General features: G+C 48.3%; 1 protein-coding gene across 1 annotated transcript; it reads left to right on the top strand.

The window, feature by feature from the left end:
- The first annotated feature begins 371 nt into the window (after positions 1-371).
- Positions 372-23096, top strand: LOC125757358 (uncharacterized). Its single transcript, XM_049412888.1, has 2 exons — positions 372-460; positions 21829-23096. The coding sequence occupies exon 2, from the start codon at positions 22029-22031 to the stop codon at positions 23094-23096; it is 1068 nt and encodes a 355-aa protein (XP_049268845.1). The 5' UTR covers positions 372-460; positions 21829-22028.
- The last annotated feature ends 693 nt before the right edge of the window (positions 23097-23789 follow it).

Here is a 23789-nt window from a genome sequence, read left to right as displayed (position 1 = left end):
CAGAGCAATCACCCTCGTACGTTTTGGGAAGCTACGGCACGCCCAAAAGATCAGCGCTCTCGCCTTTTCTTTGCAATCTACCTATGATGCCGTTGGCACGAGCATTGAGATCTATCGCTAATCTCAAATTTTCGCTCTACGCCGACGACATCGCTCTTTGGACGACTGGCGGCTCCGATGGACAGATTCAAGACACTCTGCAGGCCGCGGCCAATACGGTCGTGGCACTTGCAGGGGCTATGAATCTTACATGCTCCCCTCATAAATTTGAACTATTTCTCCTGCCACCTCAGCGAAGGGCTCAAAAACACATATTCAATACACAGGTAATCCTAAACCACATACCTGTCAATAGAGTGGATATGCTGTGTGCTTGGTTTACACATTCAAAGCAACCGGCTCAACACATAGACACTAAAGACGCTTCACACCACCGTTGATCACACTTTGCGCCTTCTAGGTCGGGTCTCTAATAAACATGGCGGACTAAAGCTTGGTCCAGGCCTTTGTTATCAGTAATATTACACTTGCCACACCCTAGCTACATTTTCTTAAAATAGAATCAGGGTGTCGGAACGAAATGTTTTTCGTTTTGGTTTTAGTTTCGTTTCGCTGCAAAAATTTCCGTTCCGTTTCTGTTCCGGAACGAAACAAAATTGTTCCGCAACGGTTCGTAACGGTTTTTTTCTAGTGAAAATTTCATGTTTAGGTAATCATAAAAAACATCGGATTTGTGATCTAGTTCCTTGCCCTTCTCTTAAAAAAGTGGGACCAGGGTAAAAGCCGTTTTTCAGAGGAGCGGAAGTAACTGTACCACGAATTCCTACCAACTAGCACAAACCAGTATTAATTTCAAAGTCATAGTATTTATTTTGTCAAAAGACAAATACGATTTTTTTTAGTGGGCTCAATGCTTTGTGACAAGGGAGAGAGGACAATCTCAGATTCAGCACGTCATTGAGTGTACTCGCTGATGTGCGATACCGCTGTTCTGAAAAAAGATCGCCAGGCCTGCGCGGAACATGCCGCACAGTCACAGCGAAAGCTAGAAGAGCGGACTTTGTAGAGCCCGTTGAAGAGTCTCTTGGGGCACCTAATACAAGTACACATGCAAGGTACCCACTACGCCATAAATCATCGTATTTTTTCTGAAGTAGCGAAGTTCCCACTATGTAATTTTTCGTCATTCTTCGGAAAATCGTGGTACGCGCTACACATCTGTAAGGCATTATGCGCACTTTGTGCTTTGGCTGATGATGATTAAGAATTATGGTTGAGCAATTTGCAGTAGGTGGGAAGCAGTGTTGCGGAATGGACGTCTCCATTCCATTTCCATGCCATTCCGGGGAATTAGAACTTGCCGCAATTCCATTCCTTTCAATTCCTCGGAATAAAACAACTTAGCCCATTCCCACTCCGGGAATGGCCGGGCAGCTCAATTTCATTCCTGTAATTCCTCAACGTAGGAAAGGCACCTTGATAGTTTTATCGAGTTAAGAATGAACGCCTCATAAAGCCGATGTCATCAGATGCATTAAGAGCTGCAAAAGTACGAAAAACACGTTACCAAGGCCGAGGGATATCCTTTGGTGACATATCCCGTGCAGCACAACCACCCTACTAATTCCCACAGGGGCAGTCCTTCCGCTACCTATAGTATTTGCATGGTTAGCATGTTTGAACGAATGGTGATATTTTAATACTGTTTAAGCCTAAATGTGTTCATACCAAAATGAAGCCATAGCGTATCTTTATGCCGACAAAAGTTGTATTCAAGAAGACTAAGCAGTTTTGCCACGCGCCTGGTGCGGTGGTGAATGTGGAGAAAACTAAGATTTGGTAAATCCTCCAGATCTGCTGGTATTAGTTGGAACAGTGCCCCGCTTGCGCACCTAGTGCCTTTGCATCGAATACGGAACACTGGGCCGCACTGCTCGTCAGCACTCACTCTTGTCAAGCGCGCCTCGCAAGCATGGATGGGGTTAGGGGAACTTTCTGTGTTCGCCTGTGCGCAGGTATGCAATGTCTTCCTTGTCGCAAAGGTTATTTACGTGTGTCGGGTACAAAACTGCTCGTGAGATAAAGATCAGACTGTGCATAGAGTATTCGGCACTTCCGTGTTGGGGTATCAATGGGAACCAACGCGCAGTCTAATTTGTTTCTCCCTTCAGTATCTGCTGGGATAATGCATTTGTTTGTACACTAACTTATGCCTCGGTTTGTAGTAGGCGCGTTTCTTACAAATGTACCGAGCTTGTAATCAGTCAAACCATTTTAAATATACTGCTTTATTGTAAAATTCCAGGCTCTCACTTACTAATGTTTGATGTTTGAAAAACAGCACGTAGACGAAAACGTGCTATATTTTCGGAAAAAGACGTGATTCCATTCCCATTCCATTCCATGCAAAAGGCTCTTAATGCCATTCCCATTACATTCCTCCAAGCGTTGTTCCTATTCCATTCCAGGGTCGCGTAAATGTGGAATGATTCCGGGGTGATTTCAATTCAAAAGTGGCAACTCCGCAACACTGGTGGGAAGCAATTAACCACACACTCTTTCCGCTATTAGCATTGTGTGATGACTGGTTGTTAATCTACTCTTCTGCCACGCTATATTGCATATGTTAACACGATTCCTTGCCCGACATTACGCCTGTATAGAGTATTTTTGCGAAGGAGTTACCGTGGCACTGTGGTGAAATACCCGACTGCCACGCAGAAGGCGCGGGTTAAAATTCCATCCGACCCTAGAAACTTGTTTCCAATTTAATTTTTAACACGAAAGTGCTTTATGCCGGGGGTCACCAAGAATTCAGTGACGTATTTTCGTCACGGAAATGGCGGGAAAAAATACGCACAGTCAGACAGCAAAGAAAGAAAGCTCCGTCACCGGGAGTCGAACCCACAACCTCTCGGCCCGCAACAAGAGATTTCAGGCACGCTATCCACTGCGCCACGTTCACATGCACTGTAGGCTTTATAAACGCGCCTTTTATATCTCACACTTTCCTCTCGAAGTGCTCTCGGCGTCTGGGAGCGATAAAATTAAGTAATGCATTACGACCGTGGCCTCCGAGATTAACTTGTAGCAACACGTCGTTGCTACGCGTATGTCCCATTCGGCGCGTTTCCAATTCGCAATGCCCACAGACTGTCGCGCCACCGAGCGGAATTCAGGAGCGTCCTCTCGAGGAGGGTTAGTAGACGACAAAATGGCGGCACTATGCAGTCGCTCCCTTGTTCGGCTGTGCTAGCCTCAGTGTTAACGCGTTGGCAAGAAAGGAACACTACAACTTTGCATGTTCCCTGCATCAGTGAACAAACCGGGCCCTCCGTGACACGAGAAATCTGATTCGTTCTTGCGAGACGCGAAGTTTTCGTGAAAATACGTGGCAACTCGCGCTTTCAATGCTATAGCCCACAGTGTACACATACTATCAGCTTGGCGAGGCTTTCTGTAGCCACGTAGGTAAGTTAAATGTTATCGTCTGACATATTCAGTTGAAGCTCACCCTGTTTTACTTGCATATATAATTGGTCAGCGTTTCTTGTAGTGCATGAGTCCCATAACACTGTACGCGGGAGGGAGGTCGCGCGGTCTCGCGATGTGCTCATGTATAACTGAGCGATCTTAAGTTGGCGATACATTAAAATAGGGCCTCTATCCTTTGTCAGCAAAGCGCTGTTACGAATCGTGCGAGCGACGTTTCAATAATTCGAGGACGCGTCTGCTCGACGCCTTTCGTGGAGCGAACGCTTTCCATCCACGCCGTCCTTCGCCAGTGTGTTGGGTTTCATAGCCACCGCTGCGCCGCTTTTTTTTGTACGTTTGTTGATAGGTGGCAGCACACTGCAAGCGATTTGCTTGTTGACCGGAATGAGAGCAAAACGTTCTCCGCGCCCAGACGTCTCTCTAATTGTAAACGTGGTGACGCGGAGTGGCCGAAGTCGTTCGGCGGAGGAAATTCTTCAGATTGCTTTCAGCAGTGATGTTGAAAGAAACCATCTTGACGACGAGGATTTTTCACTGGACGTAGAAGACTGTGAAAGCACCGAGAGTGACAGCGACGATGAACCACCAGCTGCTAACTCACGAGGAGCGAGTTGCACTTCACGTCCCCTCGTGCGTTAATGTTCTTTCACGCTCGTAAGTCACTTTGATTGTATTTAATGTATAATATCCTTGAGCGAGATCAAAATAAAAGCATAGTTCCTCTTGTGCATTGCATGTATCACAATTATTGTGGATATTATGGAGCGCCGCATGCCGCCAACACGCTCGAGCTCGACCAGCGAAGCGAAATGGTTAGAGCGATGGAACGTGCAGTCACGGCCACAATCCACGCCTCTCGGCGAACTTCTTCGACGTTGCGAAAAGCATACGTGTGCATTCTTTTCGATATTCATGTTTCGATCGTGCTGATCGAACCTGCAACATGCGAGTGAAGTACACACGGCTAGAGTCTCAGCATGGCTGTGACACAAGCGCTACTGAACGGCATGTTAAATGCTTGTGTTCCGTTGAAGACGTAACTCCGCGTTTCCGACTGCGCAAGTAATGACGACGGGGTATTATCACAGAACATTTTTATGTTTGCAAGCCATCATCACGCGCAGCAGCGATGACGCTACTCGCTGGCGGCCTACTACTGCGGCAAATCCGTCAGGCAGGCTCGGTACGTACCACCTCGGAGTGCCGCCCAGCTGATGCGTCAATTCTAGTTCATACAGGTTTATGTTGCCCGCACAGGATTTCGCAAAGCATCGTTATGCACGGTAACGGAGCTGAAATATTACCTTTCACTTCGCAGTAAATAATTAGGTGGCGAGTACTTAGCACTTTCCATGGTTTGGGAAAGTATTTTAGTCTCATATCCATTTCAGCGCAGCTCATGACTTCATCCGGTGAAAGTGGCACGGTCCGTACGTCCGCACGTCCTATCTGTTCCTATGCTAACAAACGGGTTGACCCTCCTCCTGGCGCCATCTTGAAAAAGCACGGCGCGCCACCTATAGTTCGTGGGCATTGCGAATAGAAGAAGTGGAACTTTGCGAACGCCTTAACACAAAGCAAGGTGACGACCTTAGGCCCAATCCTCAGCCTAACTTATAGCATCCATCCGTGTTAAAGTTAGCTCTGCTACGCGCGCATGCCTTGGCCTGTCTTGCCTGGCTGTAACACCGCGTTTCGTGCTTACGCTCACTCACCCCGAGAAAATTCGCGGCCGGGCTAGAGAGCAGACGTCACGCGTTGCGTTTCCCTCTAGTCCGGTCACTGACCAGAGGGAGCTGCGTCGCTCGTTGTGGGCCGTCTCAAGTTGGCTGATATTGGCCGCTAGGGGCAGGCAGAAAACAGACGCTCGGTCGCGTCCCCCCTTTTGGCCCGGCCACAGTCTGCACACTCATGCAGAGGCGGAGAGACGCGGATCGCGTTTTATTTTGTCCCTGGGCCGTCTCAGCATTACTTTCTTTATCCGCTAGGCTGTGCGTTCTGGCGCTGCACTCACACGTGAGAACTCGACTGCATGGTGCCTATAGGGATGGCGACCTCTGCCCAAGTTCTGCGTCCAATCAGTGACGCACTTCTGGCTGTCACACCGCTTTATCTGATTACGCTCTCACCGTTAACTACTACAGCAACCACAAAGGTTTCTTTCATCATCGACGTTAGTCCTCGGGTTGGAGATGTGCCACCGAGCGTCAAATTGGGTGCATACACGTTAAACGGTGCTGCAGCTGCCAAACAGCAACAAACATTGTTGCAAGCCCTTTTATATCAATGTACAGTAAACCTTCAAGTATTTCTCTAAGGACACGTTTTACTTTCGTGTTATACCGATTCCTTTGACGGAGGGATCAACCATGCTTTTTTAGGGGCGAAGCTCCTAAAGCCGTGGGTCTGTCCCTCCTAGCTCGTACGTGACCGCCTATGCCGCGCGTATGTGCCAGTGGTGATGGCAACGAAGCAGCGCGAGTGTTCTTGGCCCAGCGCATGGACGAAGAAGACGTTGCAGTTCTTTCTCTAGTCGATAAAGCGTGTTTGTTTGTCGTGCTCCGTGTCCTCGTCGATCCCACGTCGTTACACTGGTGGAAGTGCGGGGTATGCTTCATGCTTGGCACTCCATCGCGGAGCCGACAATCGAGCCCGGAACCGTGTACCTCGCACCCAACCTGTCTATCTGGGACATCAAGTCGTTTATAGACGCTGCGTTACGTGACTACGACAACAAGTACATGAACCATCCGTTTGTGCTGGTTGGGGACTTCAATGTGGACCTCATTGCCAATGACTGGATCGGGCGGCACATGCTTTCCAAATACGCGCTCAGATGTACCATGTGCAACCTATCTGAGGGACGTGCATAGACTTAGTGTTTGCAAACTTCCCACTGCAGCCAGTACAAGAACCTCTCTCGCTTCATTTCAAGGACCATAAAGCCGTCATAATGAAGGGACCTCGCATTCCAGCCGCCATGACAACGACGAAATGAAAAGAACAAACGAATAAACGAAACAACAAACGAACAAGAACAAAATAAAAGTTGATTTTGTATAATATACGCACAGTCTTACGTCTTTCTAATGATGTAATGGGCTAACTTTCGCGGGAGAGTTGCGGTTTAACGATGATCTCCCCCTCTCGAGCTTCGCCCACTTATCATCATTCATTCCGTGGATATGGCGTGATTTTTTTCTTATTTCACGCGATAGCGGTCATGGACACCGGCGGCGGCAGACAACTATGTCGCGAAACTCAGCTGTTGTGGTCTCATAACAGCTTTCGCTTAACAAACTTCTGCGCCGACGATGCTCTCTCCACAGGCGCGCAAAAGTCCACTTGCGTTAGTATAAACATCTCTGGCTGCCACTGTTATCGCTTTTCGCACAATTTCAACAGATATTTGCTTCGGAATTCCTGCCTGAGGTACGCGCTAATAGTGTACCCTGAGATATGCTCACATTGCATGAGTTCAGTTGTTTCGGATTGGGAAGTTTTCTATTGAACCGAAAAACGATTGAAAAAATTTCGCGAACCCTGAGGACCAGCTCCGGTTGGTGGACAGGGCTCGAGCGTCAGCTGCAAGCCATGGCTACCTGGAATGAGGAAGTCACCCACCTCTGGGCGAAGAGCACGCGCGCCTGGTCCCTCAATAAAGTTTAATTCTCTCTCACTCCGGAACGAAATTATAAATAAAGTTTCGGTTACGTTTTCGTTCCGGTCAAAAATATCGTTTTTTTCGTTTTTCGTTTTTGGTTTTCGTTCCGTTCCGACACCCTGACTAGACAATACACGGCTAGGCTATGCTTTACCCGACCCTCGTCCTTTCCCACCTCCTGACCCTCACTTCTGTCGTCCTTATCCTCACTTATATTTCCTACCCCATTGCTATACTGTACTATACATGCCATACTATACTACGCTGGCTACGCTATGCCTTACCTTCTCCCCCCCTCATTTGCGTCCTCCTCACCCTCACTTCCTTTTCCCGTCCCCTTGCAATACTATAGTATACATGGCTGTGTTAACATGCTTTTGTCTGCGTGATGCCCTAGATGGATATGCAATGGTTTACCCTATTCCCTCCTCCTTTCTCTCCTCCTCACCCTCACGCCCCTCTTCCTTGCCGTCGCTTCCCTTTCCCACCCCTTGCTATACTGGTAATGCTATACATGGATATATGCTATACATGGTTTTGCCTTCGTGACGCCAATCGACAACATGAGATGACAGCATAAGACAGCCCGGGCCCGTAAAGTGCTCCGCACTTAAAAGGTCAAAGTTGCATTCTTGAATTTCTCGCAGTAACCACAGCACCGAATTTCAGTGTGACGTCATGTATCTCAATGTTGTTACTTTTCGCGCTTTGACCACCCTGACTTAATAAAATTTCTCACACCTTTCTTGTCACGTCTTTAACTTGAAAGTTCAGCGATTTCTTGAGTGACGCAACCGCGGCCACATGAGCAATCATGTGAAATGCTGCGAAAGCATGGAGTGAAAAATAAGCATAGAGTAGAGCTCATTCAGTGGAAGACAAAGGTGCATGGACTCTCAGCATTGCCTTCCTCCGCACGCTTGCACGCCCTCCTGTGCGCAATGAAAATCTCTCATATTTTGTAGAAATGCAAAAAATAAAATATATTCATAAATTTTTGAAAGGAAGAAAAGTTACATCTTTTGTTCTTTTCATCAACCTCGGTCCACCTTGCGGCCTTCTGCGGAAATGATTTGCTCTTCATGAATTATCCAGCTTGGCTTGCATCACAAAGGAAATTACGTTAACACTGTCTCCACATTTCAAGTTTTCTTTCCTTTCTTATTTCAGTAGCTTCTCTCAACACCGTTAAAGAAGTACTCATTAAAATAAAGAGGAATGGGAATTTTACGGTATCATAAGTTAAACGATAGCTACTATTTTTAATGTAGCCTTGCTGCTAATAATGAATTTGCGGAAAGCTTACAGGCTTCCAATTGCTACGCAAATTCACTTTTATCTCTTGCTTTTCCAGGCTCAAGGCCATTGCGCTGGTCCTTGTACTTGATCCTGGTTGTGGTTTCTTGTGGACTTGTGGCGATGTCGACGACACTGGACATGTACAATTCAGTGCGCGGTTTTGCCACAAGACTTTGCGACATGATTGGCTTCTAGTGACTCCCTCGATTCTCACCCCCATTTTCGAAAATGAACGGAAACGAGCATCGTGAGAACATTGTTATTTGCATCGTGAGAACTTTGTTATTTGCGAGTCAAAAATAAGACATTTCCCCATTGTTTATCTCCTCATGGCAGCTGGCATGGAAGCCAAGGAAACTAGGATTATCCAGACAAACGATGTAGCCAGCCTCGCTTGATATAGAAGCATCTTGGCCTGTTCACTTCTCCGAGGTTTTGTGTTTGTTTTTTTAAGTATTCAGTGACACGTAACAGTGTTTAGCGAAAGCCCATTTGCGGTAAAATTTCTATTTATAATCTTCAGGGTGGCTTGAATTGCAGCAGTCATTGATGTCAGTAGTTCTCGCAGAAAGCAAAAACTGTCCATCTGATATTATAGTAATGCTCAACGTAAAATCGCACCGTAAGTCAAGATATGTGCTTGAAGTGTTGTTGGAGCTGTTGTGGTCGTATGTACCGACTGTGCGCGTACCGTTCGGTATGTGTGGCTTGAACAGATAACTTGGGCCACTCGGGATGTGCCCGTGGGCATGTAGCACAAGGTATGCACAAAGTCGACCGCATCTAGGGCGAACTACTTCATTAGTATTCGAGCTGATAAAACTCGAACGTTTATTCTATACTTCACGAGGAAAATGTCGACTTCTATTTGTGGTGTCCATAACAATTTTCCGAATTATCTACTAAACATCAGTTTGTATGAGGCCCTGAATACTATTGAGGTGTTCGCCTTATATGTGGACAAATCTGTACATGTCTCAATACGTAATTTCCGGCCACCGAATACGTACAACTGGATATATGCTTAACCGCTGATTTTATGCTGCCCGAATATACAACTCGGTCTCAGCTGTAGTACAACTTGGTGCATATTTATATGTCACAAACTACATAACGACGAAAAAACAACTTCGGTCATTGGATATGTGAAACTAGGTATATATATGAAGCTAACGATTACGTGCAGCTGGGTATGTACTGACGTAGGCACATCTGTCTGTGCCACTCTGTATGTTCTGCCCAAATAGACAACTTTGGTCACTGGGTAAGTGCTAGTGGTCATGTAGCGCAAGGTGTGTACATGTCCAATAAGTGATGCGTGCAAATGGTTATATGTATCGCCACTGGTTTTATGCTGCCCCGTTAAACATGTATGTACGAATTGTATGCAGCACAAGGTATTGTTACACGCGAAGGAGACCGAGACGTATACGACTGAAGGGGCCGTTTATTTGGTCGCGAAGGTGAGCGAAGGAGTGGCCAACAGGTTGAATATGCCAGCGTCGTCGTCTTCTCTATAGCTGCCTCGGAGCGGCAAGCACGTTCACCGGTCTTGGTTTCCTTTGTCTATATGCGCAACCTTCCTCTCCTCGCAGACGAAGGCCGCCGGGCGAGTCAGTCGGGTTATCGTGGCGTGAACAATTTCAAGCGGGCGACATGGACCACTTGGGTCTTGGCAACTCGTCTACCACTCGCCGTAAGGCGAGCTATGGTATAGGTGACCTCTGTGAGTCTCGTGATAATAACAAATGGTCCATCGTATGTGGCTAAAAACTTTTGACATAACACGCGTTTCCGTGTAGGAGTCCACAGCCAGACTAACTCACCGGGTCGATAGGTTACAGGTCGGTGGTGAATGTCGCACCGTGCTTTCGCTCGGTCTTGAGATGCCAAGGTGCGTAACCGAGCGTACGACGGGCCTCTTCAGCGAGGCAGAGGGTCTATGTGATTGTGACGTTTTCGTAGTTACAGAAAGGGAAAACAGTGTCGATTGTGTGCCGAGGTGGACGTGCGTACAGCAAAAAGAAAGGACTACAGCCACTAGTCTCGTGCTTGGCGGTGTTCAATGCCCACCTGATGAAAGGTAGTACGTCATCCCAGTTCTTAAGGTCGGACGAGAGATACATAGACAACATGTTGATAATTGTCCTGTAGGTGCGCTCCGTAAGCCCATTCGTTTGTGGATGTTAGAATGTTGAATGACGGAAGCAGGATTCGTACAAACGAAGGAGCTCCTCCACGGCGCCCGCTGTGAATTGTCGTCCACAGTCGCTGATGATCACGCGAGGTGGGCCATGTCGGAGTATGACGTGTTGCAGCAGGAACAATGAGACGTCACTGGTCGTTGCGGAGGGGACGGCCGCCGTCTCGCAATAACGTGTCAGGCAATCGACATAAACTATTATCGAGCGGTTGCCCTTCGCCGTTTTTAGAAAAAAGCCCGGAAAGTCAACGCCGATTTGTTGGAAAGGTGTGCTTGGAGGAGTCATCGGCTGGAGGAGACCAGATGGAGTAGTATATGGGCGTTTATGGCACTGACACTGTATGCAGCTGGTTACATACATGTCAACAAACTTTTGCATTATAGGCCAATAAAAGCGCTCTTTAGTCTGGTGAAGCGTCCGCCCAGAACCTAAATGTCCAGACGTAAGGTCGTCGTTCATGGCACTCATAACGGCTGTGCGAAGGCTCTCCTCCGGCACCCCCAGAAGAAAACGTACGCCATTGCCGGAAAGGTTCTTCTTGTACAAGTGTTCATCGCGCATGCAGTCATGGCGCATGAAACTGTCGAGGTCTGGAAAATTAGGCGATACAGAAGCTATAAGGTGGTCAAAGTCATCGGCGTCACAGTCCGTAGTGCTGAGTGGCATACGTGAGAGGCAGTCCGCATCGGTGTGTCGTCGGCCGCTCCTGTAAGAGACGGTGAAGCTGTATCCTTGCAGGCAGCCTAAGCGCCCAACGCGCAAGGCGGCCACAAGGGTCGCGAAGGCTGACAAGCCAACATAATGAGTGGTGGTCAGTGACAACTGTGAACGGCCGCCCATATAGGTAAGAACGAAACCGCTAAATCGCAAATATTACTGCCAGGCATTCTTGTTCCGCGACACTGTAATTCTGTTCGGGCATGCTTAGTGAGCGACTTGCGTATGCAATGGCGTGTTCGCGGTCACCATAACGCAGGACTAGAGTGGCACCAACACCTACGCCATTGGTATTCGTGTGAAGTTCTGTCGGGGCCGAAGGATTGAAGTGCTGAAGGACAGGTCATGACGTCAGCAGAAACTTCAGTTGATGAAAAGAAGACTGGCACTTCGGAGTCCACTCAAAGGGAATGTCCTTTCGTAGCAGGCATGTGAGGGGGTACACGACGTCGGCAAATTTGGCCGGACATTCAGTGAGCACAATTCGCGGCAGGATATTGTTCTGAACTGCATCCAAAACGCTGGCCTAGTTTTAAACTCGAAGAAGTGCCACTTCGGAGACAGCCGGTAATAGACAACTTTGCCCAATGTATATTTGCAAATGGGTATATGTGTAGCCACCAATTAGTACCAATGGTTATGTTCCCAAAGAGACAACTTGGGTCACTTATGAGCAACCGGGTTTGTGCCACTGGATATGTGCACCTGTAGATGTGCGACTCGGTATATGCTGCCTAGACAGACATTAACCATTAAGTATGCTTTAGTTGGTATGTAGCCCAATGTATTTATGTGCCCCAATTTATTTATGTATTTATGTGCACCGAAGGATATGCGCAACTGTGCATATGTGTTGCTACTGAATGTGTGCAAATGGGAATGTAGCATGAGCCATGCACACGCACGCACGCACACATACACGCACACACACACTCACACACACACGCAAACACGCACATATACACGCACACACACACTCGCACGCACGCACGCACACGCACGCACACACACACACACACACACAAACACACCATCAAAGAACTTGCGCCACCGGATACATGCAACTGAGTATGGGGTACCGAGTGCGCAAATGGCAAATGGGTGTGGGTGAATATGCACAAATGAGTACACGTGCGGGCACCAGGTCTGGTTCCCTGATAAATAACAGACAACTCGGGAATTCGTTTGATCTACAGAACTTAGCATGTAGCGTATCGTATGTACCCCAATAAACAACTTCGGTCACTCTATATACGCATCTAATATGTGCGGCCACTGGAAGGGAACTGGGAACGTAGCATCAACTATGTATACATACCTCAAATGACCACTCTGGTCACAACGTATGAGCAAGCTGGTGTTCGCGAGATGGTATGCAACCACTCTTGACCAATCTAATGTAATGGGTATGCACCACTAGGTAGGAACCTGAAGAGCAAGATATGGGGGCATATTGAGTAAACACCATTCAGCTAAATGTCAAAGCAAAGAAAGCGAAAGGACACTCTGGAAAAAATCCCTCAAATTCTCCTTTATCACCGATCGCCTCCTATGCTTAGCAGCTTTCTTTTTCCTTCTTTTTTTTGTGAAGCACAAATGCTAGAGAACCTTGTTTCTTACGGGAAAAAGTTGCAAAACTTTAAAATACTCACAAGGTAATCTTTTTGAACTGGACCATTAATCTCGGAGTCTAGTCACCCAAATTGCGTACTTCATCATACTGCCTACGCAAAATGAGAAACATAATGTGGATCAACACTGTTGCCAATCCGTAAATTAATTTTACTATCCGATATTAAATATTGTAAGGCTGCGCTAGCAAATCAATGAACAAGTAACAGGAAGGAAACACAGGTATCTCAGGATCGTTCTAAGAGAAGCCACGATGCTCGCGCATCCCGTAGCCTCTTCAATCTATCAAGACATCACTGGGACACAAGGTTGTAAAATGGAGGCAGTCAAGCGCAAATACAGAGAATCAGATGCTTCGCGTCTAATAGATCTCGGAGCGCCTACGAACAGTGGGTCTCTCTGTAGCGCATATGAACACATAGGAATATGCAGGGGCACGTTTACGTTTCAGAGGTTAATGGTGTTTACCATCCATTTATCGCGCACTCCAAGCAACCTCACGCATTGGAGGCTCTGTGCCGGGTGCGCAACGGCGCACATAAACCCGGCGTACAACCTTAAGCCAGACCCGTCAGGGGTACTACTTTCACCATCGCAAACACCGCAGAATGTCGCCTCCCATACGCCGTGCACGTCTCCCGACCGCCTCCAAGGACGGGGGATAACGCGCTGTGCTTTCGCGTCAATGCCGAATGGGAATTATCGGCTGACGACCCTGCGTAATTGAGCAGTATAATCTAAGCGTCACGCAGTATATAGTGTAAATACCGTTTCTCATTTTCCAAATGAGCCGTTTAGATGCCGCGTTAACTGCGCTGTTTTGAGATGCCCTTGAGCCCACAGGCGTCCGACCAAGACAGCCAAAATACGCAGCGAGCAAATAAAATAATGCGCCGAAACCTTTATTGGTAGACATGGATAGGCATCTGAATCATCATCGCATCCTCAATATTGCCACCAGGGCTGGGCAGAGATACTCAGAAAAGTATTCCGGAATACAGATATCGAAATACATGAATTGGAAGCCTAAAATACAGATACTGAGATACATTTGCCTTTAACGTAACGGGATATTTCGGAGATACTTTTGCAATCAGACGAAAAAAGTATTCCGGAATACAGTTACAGCGATACAGATACTGGAATCCTTTTTTTATTTCAAGGATGCTCCTACTACACGAGGACACCTATTAGTGCAGCATAACGTAATTCAAGTTACAGCGCATCGAAACGTTCAGTTTATTTATTTATTTATTTATTTATTACAGTACCCTCAGCGTCATTAAGACATTGCAGGGGAGGGGGGGCGGACAAAGTACATAATTAGTAATAAATACATAATTACAAGTATCAATTCCAATAAAAATACACTATTTCACAGCAACAGTAACAAGGATTGGACACCGAAATTGACATACTTGGCGAACAAACTAAGCTATGCTAGAAATAGCACGCTTTAAGCAAATCACTCGAATCACTAATGAACACCAGTGAATTGAGAAAAAGCAGACATTTATTTTGAAGATCTGCTTTGCTGAAAAGGTTGCTGTGTAGGCTTCTCAAATGGGCTATCTTCTAACAGCGTCGGTTCAGCCTCAGCACAAGACTCACGAAAGAATGAAAGTCTGTCTACCGCTGAAGACGAGCACAAATTCGTGTTATGGTGAATAAATACCGCCTTCATTGCCGGATTGCCCTGCAGCGTGGCGATATCTCTTCTCGGGTCACCTAGATACCGAAACACTTCCGCCCTCACTTGGGTTGTTCTGACTGTTCAGAATCCGAAGTCGGTCCCCATCTTCGGAATCCTCAGCCGTCTGACCCTGTCGGCTTCAATGAAGCTTTCACCACCACCGACGCTACCAGCACCCATTTCAAAAAGCCGCAACAGGCGAAGTCGGCTCCGGCGGGGGGGAGCCTGCTACACAAAAGACCGTTTCACGCATGTAATCAATCAAGTGCTTGAGGGGAAACCATCGCCGCCCTATATGTCGGCAACCGGCGGCGCACATTTGCTTGTCTTGGCACAAAAAAGAAAAAAAAACGTCATTCCCCCACTGAAAACACGCCTCAACTCATTTCCGACGCAAAAAAACAATGTAACGAAATACCCGTGTCCTGCATAGTATCGCGATACAGGCGATACATCGCAAGTGTATTTCACTACTGAGATACAAATACATTTTTCAAATGTATCTCGATACAGAAATACAGATACTCAAAAGTATCTCTGAAATACTATCGCGATACTCTTGTATCGCGATACTGCCCAGCCCTGATTGCCACGTGCGTTTCTTCTTATCACTTTTGCTGTATTCGGTTTTTGCCCACAAAGACTGTCAGCAACGCTCAGCGCAAACCGCGCCTCATTGTTCGAGAAGCTTCGCGATTATTGTAGATCATTTTGTTAAGATTGCGCGCAACACGCGAACACTCGAGCTTATTCTAGAGATTGCGCGACAACCAGCGATATCGCTGGAAAGTTGCGCAGTCTCTAGAATAAGCTCGAGTGTTCGCGTTTTGCGCGCAATCTTAACAAAATGATTTACAATAATCGCGAAGCTTCTCGAACAAGGAGGCGCGGTTTGCGCTGAGCGTTGTTGACAGTCTTTGTGGGCAAAAACAGCAAAAGCGATAAGAAAAAACGCACGTGGCAATATTTTTCTGGCACCAGCTTAGAGACAAGTCCTCACATCGCGGTATTCCATTTTAACGCGATAGCCTTACAGAAACGGGTGGCGTACTGCGCAAGCACGCAGGAAAGAAGCCGAAAAAGAGACCGGAAAGAGCTCATGTTCCTGAGACGCTCTTGTCACGCGCCGGATAGCAGAAATGCTCAGCACATTCGAAAATAATTTTCAATAAGCAAAGAGGTGCAGTACGGAAACCGAAACCCATCAGAGCGTACTGTCTACGTATGACGTAAAAGCTGGTAAGAACCACAAGTCGTGCAAGGTATGCCGGTCCCGCCAGCATGGAGTATGAAAGCCGCGAAGAGCAGATGCTCAGTGGAAAGATGACCACTGCGCTCCAGCCGTACCACGCCTGTGACTGACTGTGCCACGTGCATAAACTCCTCGGAGCTATTGAACAATGACAGCTGTGATTCGGACGCACTCTCAGGCCAGCCAGAGTCTTTATTCCTCTGATGAAGTAACGACGTAGAACACACTTGTTTAACGTTGTCCGCTTGTCTGGTAGCGCAATTCACCGCCAGATGGCACCATCTGTCGAGGCCACTCAAGTTTGTGGCTACCGCGGTCTGCTAATGTACTAGCTACCACCCATCGCACGCCCATCTACAGGGAACTGAAATTCGCGCGCCAAACCAGCCAGAAGCTGGCCAAACACCGTCGCGTTGTGGGCAGCACAGCAGACGCTGTAGCGGTACCCTCGGCTGCGTCACTTCCATCGCCTTACCCTAAATGACGTCATGCACACAACGTTTCCAATAGTTTCGGGAAGCCATGTGGGCGTCTGGATCCAATACACTGGGTTTTTCGAGAAATGTGTCCCAAATCCTCAAAGATCATGGATATGCAATGTTAGATGCGAAGGAGCTTCTGCTCGGGGCTGTGTCTATTCTTCCATTGGCGACCGTCTGCTCGGGAACCATGTGAGCTGGCGCGCGCTAGCGCGTCCGGGCCTGTGTAAGGGGCTGGGTAAGACCAACGCCACCTAGAGTTGGTAAGACGCGGTGGCCTCTCCCTTTTACACTCTCTCAGCAATCATGCGATGGCGTCGGCAAACGAGATTCTGCAGACGCGCAATGAACCAACGCGGCGTATCCTAGTGAGAACGCGCCGGCACGCGCTAGCGCGTTCGGGCCTGTGTAAGGGGCTGGGTAAGGCTCTCCGCCTTACACTCTCTCAGCAATCACGTGATAGCGTCGGGAACGATATTCTGCAGACGCGCGATGAACCCACGTGCTCCCGCGTGGCGTGGCGATGAACCCGCGTGCAGTGCTCCAACAATCGGGACGAGTAACAACCGCAACTACTGTGAATTCATGGTGTTCTCCACTTGCAAGGACGCGTTAGCATCGGGAAAGGTGCCGAGAAGAAGAAGAAGAAGCCGAAGGAGCCAAGGCAGCAGCGCGGAGGGCTCGCAATGCAGCAGCAGAAGCAGCGCAAGCTTGCCGCCAAGACCTTGCGATGAGAGCTCGCGAGGCCGAAGACAGACGCCAGCGCCGACAGCAAGCACAAGCCACTACCAGCACCGAGGCGGCGGCAGCAGCGAGGTCCCGCGATGCCGAAGCTAAACGACCTCGACAAGCGGACCCGGAGGCGGCACGGGCCCGCGAGACAAGCGGACCCCGAGTTGAGAGCCCGCGAAGCAAAAGAAGCCATTATACTAAAAGGAAAACGTTCCCCCGAGTTTATCTGATCCGTAAATAAGCTCTTGAAAAAAATGTATATACTGCATAACATCAATATGTAAATTTATGTATATAGTGCATCGATATGTAAATTATAAACATTGTGTATATAACATTGTGTTATAACTGTGTATATACAATCACACCACAACAACTCTCGTGTCACTTCTTTATATGATGATGATTGAGCAGATGTACAGAGGAATCCCAGTTTACCAGATTTAACATCTGGAGCAAGCTCCTTGACCATCATTCACTTCGTGGATATGTTTAGAATGAACTTCAATTGTCCCGGGAGAGACGCGAGCGTCTCGGTGGGAGCGGTCGCATGTTACCTTGGCTCCTGCAATTTTTCTTTTTGTGGCTGCCTGATGACTCCAAACGCCCTGACTTCCTGACTGGACCTCTGTGAGTGTTATCGACGCTTCTTGACAGCTTTTTTTGGCAACTCCAACGTTTTTTACGCGAGCCGCAGCCCTTTTAGGGCTGTCGGCAAGCAGTATCGCTGCTAGGCCTCACTCTGCCTAGCATGAGCGCCGGAACTGAGCGCGACGCAGCCGGCGTCGATGGCGCGCGCTCCTGGCGCGAGATCCACGATAGCCTCTCAAGACAACGGCAACATCCTTCGTCACCTGCAACCCATGCAGTGGCTCAAAAGAGACAATCGAGAGCAGAACCGAAGCCCCCGCCGCTGCCGCGCAGCGATTATAAAATCATCTTAAGAGTCCGTGGAGGCCTCAACTGCGCTGTGATCCATCCATGCGTCCTCAGACAAATCATCCTCAAAGCTTCGGGGCTCCCAATCTCTGACCGCACCAGTTCGGACCAAATACGTGTCAACACCGTGAACCATACCGTTCTGATCAGCACACCAGACATGGGTCGTGCCGATCTCTACCACAGCATACAGACCTTGAATTTCAATGGCACCCCCCATGAAGTCGCCACCCATGTGGCCGATCCCGTCGATACCTGCAGAGGAACCGTTCGCTTGCCCTCAGATTACTCGGAAGCCGAAATCACCTCGACCCTCCGCAGACGCAACCAAAAGCTGACCATCGGGGGCGCACGACGCCTGGGCAGTACTGAAACCATCCTGGTCATATTCCAAGGCAAAGTCGTTCCGTACTACGTCAACTACGATGGATGTGCACTTCGATGCCGCTCCTTCAGGCAAAAGGTAGAAGCCTGCACACGATGCCGTGAGATAGGTCATCGCCAGGACGTCTGCACCAATGCCAGCGACACTCTCTGTCCCAGGTGTGGAATTAAAGACGCACCCATGGATCACGAATGTGACCCCGTCTGTGTTGTGTGCCAAGGAAACCATCCAACAGGCTCATCGCTCTGCACACAAAGATTCAAGCCGCGCCCTACACGTTCCAGGCACAAGCAACACCCTTCACCCACCAGCCGATCCCCTAGTCGCGACCAAACTCCCGGCTCAAGCCAGCGAAAAAGTCGCAGCAAAAGCAAGGATCGCGGGCGTCGCTCAGCAACCCAAGACGACGCCTGGCCAGCCCTATCACCAAGCCCTGCTCTCAACAACTCCTCGGGCAACCCACACCAGGTAGGCTGGGCTAAGTCAGCCTCTTCTAGCTGCTCCTCAAATCACACTACTAATAATGAATCCATCCTCCTTAAAGAAAATGCAGCCCTAAAAGCAGAAATTCAAAAACTTAAATTACAACTCGAATCTCGTCACCCATCGGCTACGACCACTCAAATCGAATCTCGTCACGCCTCCGCCTCAACCACTCAAACCCCGGCATATAATTCCGCCCCTTCAATACATCATACATCAGCCCCAACTGAATCCTCCTCACATCATGCCATGGACACTAGCCCCTCCGCTCAACGGGAATCGATTCTTCCTCCCCCCACCAAACGTAAAACTCCGAGCACTCCGCGATCAGAGGAGTCCCTGGATGTAACAATTTTAAAGTACAATGACAGAATAACCGCTTTGGAAACTAAATTTCATAATATACTCACCGCAGTTGAAAAACTCAACGCAGATTATACAGCCAAGAATGAAAAAACTCGACAAATTTATTGACTTTGTGCAAGCACATATCCAACAAACTACCAGTTGGATAGCTGGAGTCACCGCGAATAACCCTAGCATAGCAGCACCTGCTGCATCCGCCTCAGCACCAGCTCCGCTTAACAATGGCCAATAACCCGACTCGCTCCGAGTTTGAAGTTTGGCAATGGAACTGTAGGGGGTTCCGAAAAAAGAAAGCACACCTCCAACAGTTCCTTGCCTCCCGTTCCAATCTCCCAGCAGTCATTGCGCTTCAAGAAACTCATGGGCCTATCAGCTTCCCAGGATATAATGTCCACCAATCCAAACAGGTGTCCCGGCCCGATACGGCAGTTCTTACTCAAAAACACCTCACCGCCAATCACTCCCACTTCGACAGCGTCGATATAGAGCATGATTTCTTAGAAATTATTCCTCCCAAGAATAACACCTCTACACTTTACATTCTCAATGTCTACAGCCGCCCTCAAGAAAAACATCACCGCTTTGACTCCCTTTTTGCACAAGCCATTGCCGCTGCCACCCACCATCCTCTCTTAATTCTTGGCGATTTCAACGCACCCAACCAGCTGTGGGGTCACGCAGTTTCTACTCCTAAAGGACGAGCCCTGTGGACACACATACAAGACCACAGACTCACACTGCATAACGACATCGATGCTCCAACCAGGCTTGGAAACAGCGTAGCCAAAGACACCTCTCCCGATCTTACCCTTACACGCAGAATTCAACACGTCACATGGCACAACTTACAAGTTAACCTCGGTAGCGACCACTACATCATTACCACCACGGTACATTTCAAGCACAAACCGTTTGCGCCCAAACCACTCAGCCTTACCAATTGGGATAAATTTCGAGAGGCCCGCCAGATATCAGCTCCGACAAACATCCAAGACATCTCAGAATGGGTGAAGCAACTTCACTCAGACGCTGAGACGCATACTACCACTCTGCCCCCCGAAACCACCCTCACAACGGTTGATGCCAAGCTTCTACATATGTGGGAAGCCAAGCAGTCTCTTCTTAAACGATGGATGAAGCGACGGCACAACCGAAGGCTAAGACTCAGAATTGCCAAATTAGACCTGCAGATCCAGGAGTACGCCACACAACTGGTCTGCCAGCAGTGGGGCCAGGTGTGTGAAAGTATGCATGGAAACCTTGACAGCAAGCGCACATGGCAACTATTGCGCCACTTATTAGACCCTACCACATCGCGCACACATCACAACCACAGCATAAACAAACTTCTACATGCACACAGAAACGATCTCAACGGACTCTTCGACGATCTCCGGCATAAACACCTGCCTCCCACTCAGAAGTATGACATACCGAAGTACACTGGAAAAACTAACGATTTACTAAGCGCCGCTATCACGGAAGCAGAGGTTCGGCATGCCATGGCCACCCTGCGCACAACATCAGCACCGGGCCCCGACCTTATTAACAACAAACTAATCCGCAATCTAGACGACAACTCCGTCACAGCCATCACGGATTATTTCAATCACTGCTTTGACACTGGCACCCTTCCTAGTTCGTGGAAAGATGCCAGGGTAATTTTCATACCAAAGCCAAACAAACCATTGAACATTTCTAATCTCAGACCCATATCACTAACATCTTGTCTCGGTAAAACACTTGAACACGTTATTCTCAACCGTCTCAGTAAATACATGGAAGACAACAGTCTTTATCCATCACACATGGTGGGTTTTCGAAAATCTCTGTCATGCCAAGATGTCATGCTTCGACTGAAGCATGACATCTTGGCATGCTTCAGTCAAGATGTCATGACTTGACATCTTGACTGAAGATGTCAAGTCATGACATCTTCAGTCATGACTTGACATGACTGAAGATGTCATGTCATGACATAGGACTATATAGCTACCTTTTTAGCCAACCATACCGCAACCATACACATAGGCGCAGAGCAATCACCCTCGTACGCTTTGGGAAGCTACGGCACGCCCCAAGGATCAGTGCTCTCGCCTTTTCTTTTCAATCTCTCGATGATGCCATTGGCGCGAGCATTGAGATCTATCCCTAATCTCAAATTTTCGCTCTACGCCGACGACATTACTCTTTGGACGACTGGCGGCTCCGATGGACAGATTCAAGACACTCTGCAGGCCGCGCCCAATACGGTCGTGGCACTTGCAGGTGATATGAATCTTACATGCTCCCCTCGGAAATCTGAGCTACTTCTTCTGCCATCTCACCGAGGGGCTCAAAAACACATGACCAATATACAGGTATTCCTAAATAACATCCCTGTTACTCTGTCTCTGTCTGCTTGGTTTACACATTCAAAGCAACCGACTCAACACATACACACTAAACACACTTCAAACCACTGTTAATCACACCTTGCGCCTTCTAGGTCGTGTCTCTAATAAACATGGCGGACTAAAGGAGGCCGAACTCCTCCGCTTGGTCCAGGCCTTCGTTATCAGTAAGATTACATTTGCAACACCCTATTTGCATTTTCTTAAATCAGAATCCGATCAGATTGACATCCTTTTACGCAAAACGTATAAATTCGCTTTGGGGGTACCCATACGAACCTCCACTGAAAGACTTATGCGTACTGGCACTTTCAACACCCTTGCTGAACTCACAGAAGCCCATCTTGCATCGCAGTATAACAGACTTTCTAACACCGTGACAGGCCGACACATTCTACAAACGCTTTCTGTCACTCCAGCACCCATCACCAAAGCTAAGTACACCATTCCACACCACATACACGAGAACCTCTACATTCCCCCACTTCCTAAAAACATGCACCCAGTGCACCACAAACAGCGCAGGCGGCAGCGCGCAAAGGCTCTCAAAAAACAATTCTCCTCCTCAAATGATGTGCTCTATGTTGATGCCGCCGATTACGGGAACAGGAATTATTATGCGATATCAGTCATCCGCTCTCACGGCCAGGTCGCTGCGGCCGCCTCCATTCCTGCCTCTTCGTCGGAGGAGGCCGAAGAGGCGGCCATAGCCCTGGCCCTCACAATCCCTAAATCATCTGTTGTCGTGAGTGACTCCAAAACAGCCATATATAACTTCGGAGCGGGCAGGGTGTCTAAGCCAGCCCTTTCCCTGCTTTTGGCCCATCCCCTCGATCAAATTGTAGCATTAATCTGGACTCCCGCGCATGCGGGCCTTGCCGGAAACGAGGCGGCTCATGCCAGTGCCCGAGGATTTACCGTCCGGGCACAAGCATCCGACATGTCGCAACTCGCTACGGAGGAGGCACCGTTCACTGCGCGGGATCGGCTTATTTCATTCCACGACATCTGCACACGCTACCGATTAGAACGTTTAACCTTTCCGCCACTCATTCGCAAATCCCCGCGCAAGTGCGAAATTCTGTGGCGACAGCTACAGACTCGCACCTTTCCTTCCCCATACCTCCTACACCGCATTTATCCCTCCAGTTACCCTTCTCCCTCTTGTAAATTCTGCGCCGCTTCTACAGCAGACTTAAACCACATCATGTGGCGCTGCCCTAAAAACCCTCTTCCTCCTTTCCTGGCACGCCTAATTTCTAGTGAGGAGCAGTGGGAGGCTGCCTTGCGCAGCTCGAGGCCCGACATTCAGGAGGCCATCCTGGAGTGGGCCGAGAGGGTGGAGGAGGCCTACTTGAAGTAGGTCCTCCCCCCACCCTCTGTCCCATTGCCCCCTTCCCGTTAACCAGGGAAAAATAAAGTTGTGCATTCATGCATTCATTCATTCAATTGTCCCACTTGACATTACCGCCTAACTCCAGCAATTAAAACGATAACTAATTTAACTTTTTTATTACTGTCCCAAATGACGTTTTTAACCATATTAAGATGCCTACAGCTACAGAAAAAGCAATGTGAGGGAAGCGAGCAAATATCGCATTTTCCTGATTTGTTTAATGATTTCGGACACATTTCTTGAAACACCCGGTACAAAATTCATTTGCAAACAAACTGCGTATCTCTCTAGCTTGCAATTTCGCACAAATGACAGAAACTTGCAAAGGAACGTACCCAGCGAACTTCATTGCGATCTACTGACAGCGGAAAATCACCGGAGCTGGTCTTTGAACAGCTTCGCTGTTTAAAAAATGTGTTCTCCCGGTACAAAATTCATTTGCAAACGAACTGCGTATCTCTCTAGCTTGCAATTTCGCACAAATGACAGAAACTTGCAAAGGAACGTACCCAGCGAACTTCATTGCGATCTACTGACCGCGGAAAATCACCGGAGTTGGTCTTTGAACAGCTTCGCTGTTTAAAAAATGTGTTCCTGCGTCAGTTTTGTTTCTGTGCATCGACTGTAACCACAATATATGCAGCGACGGTTTTCATGGAC

This window comes from Rhipicephalus sanguineus, chromosome 2 (assembly GCF_013339695.2).
Source record: "Rhipicephalus sanguineus isolate Rsan-2018 chromosome 2, BIME_Rsan_1.4, whole genome shotgun sequence".
Lineage (NCBI taxonomy): Eukaryota > Metazoa > Arthropoda > Arachnida > Ixodida > Ixodidae > Rhipicephalus > Rhipicephalus sanguineus.
The sequence above is the reverse complement of the archived record's forward strand: the minus strand, read 5'-3'. Positions and strand labels throughout refer to the sequence as shown.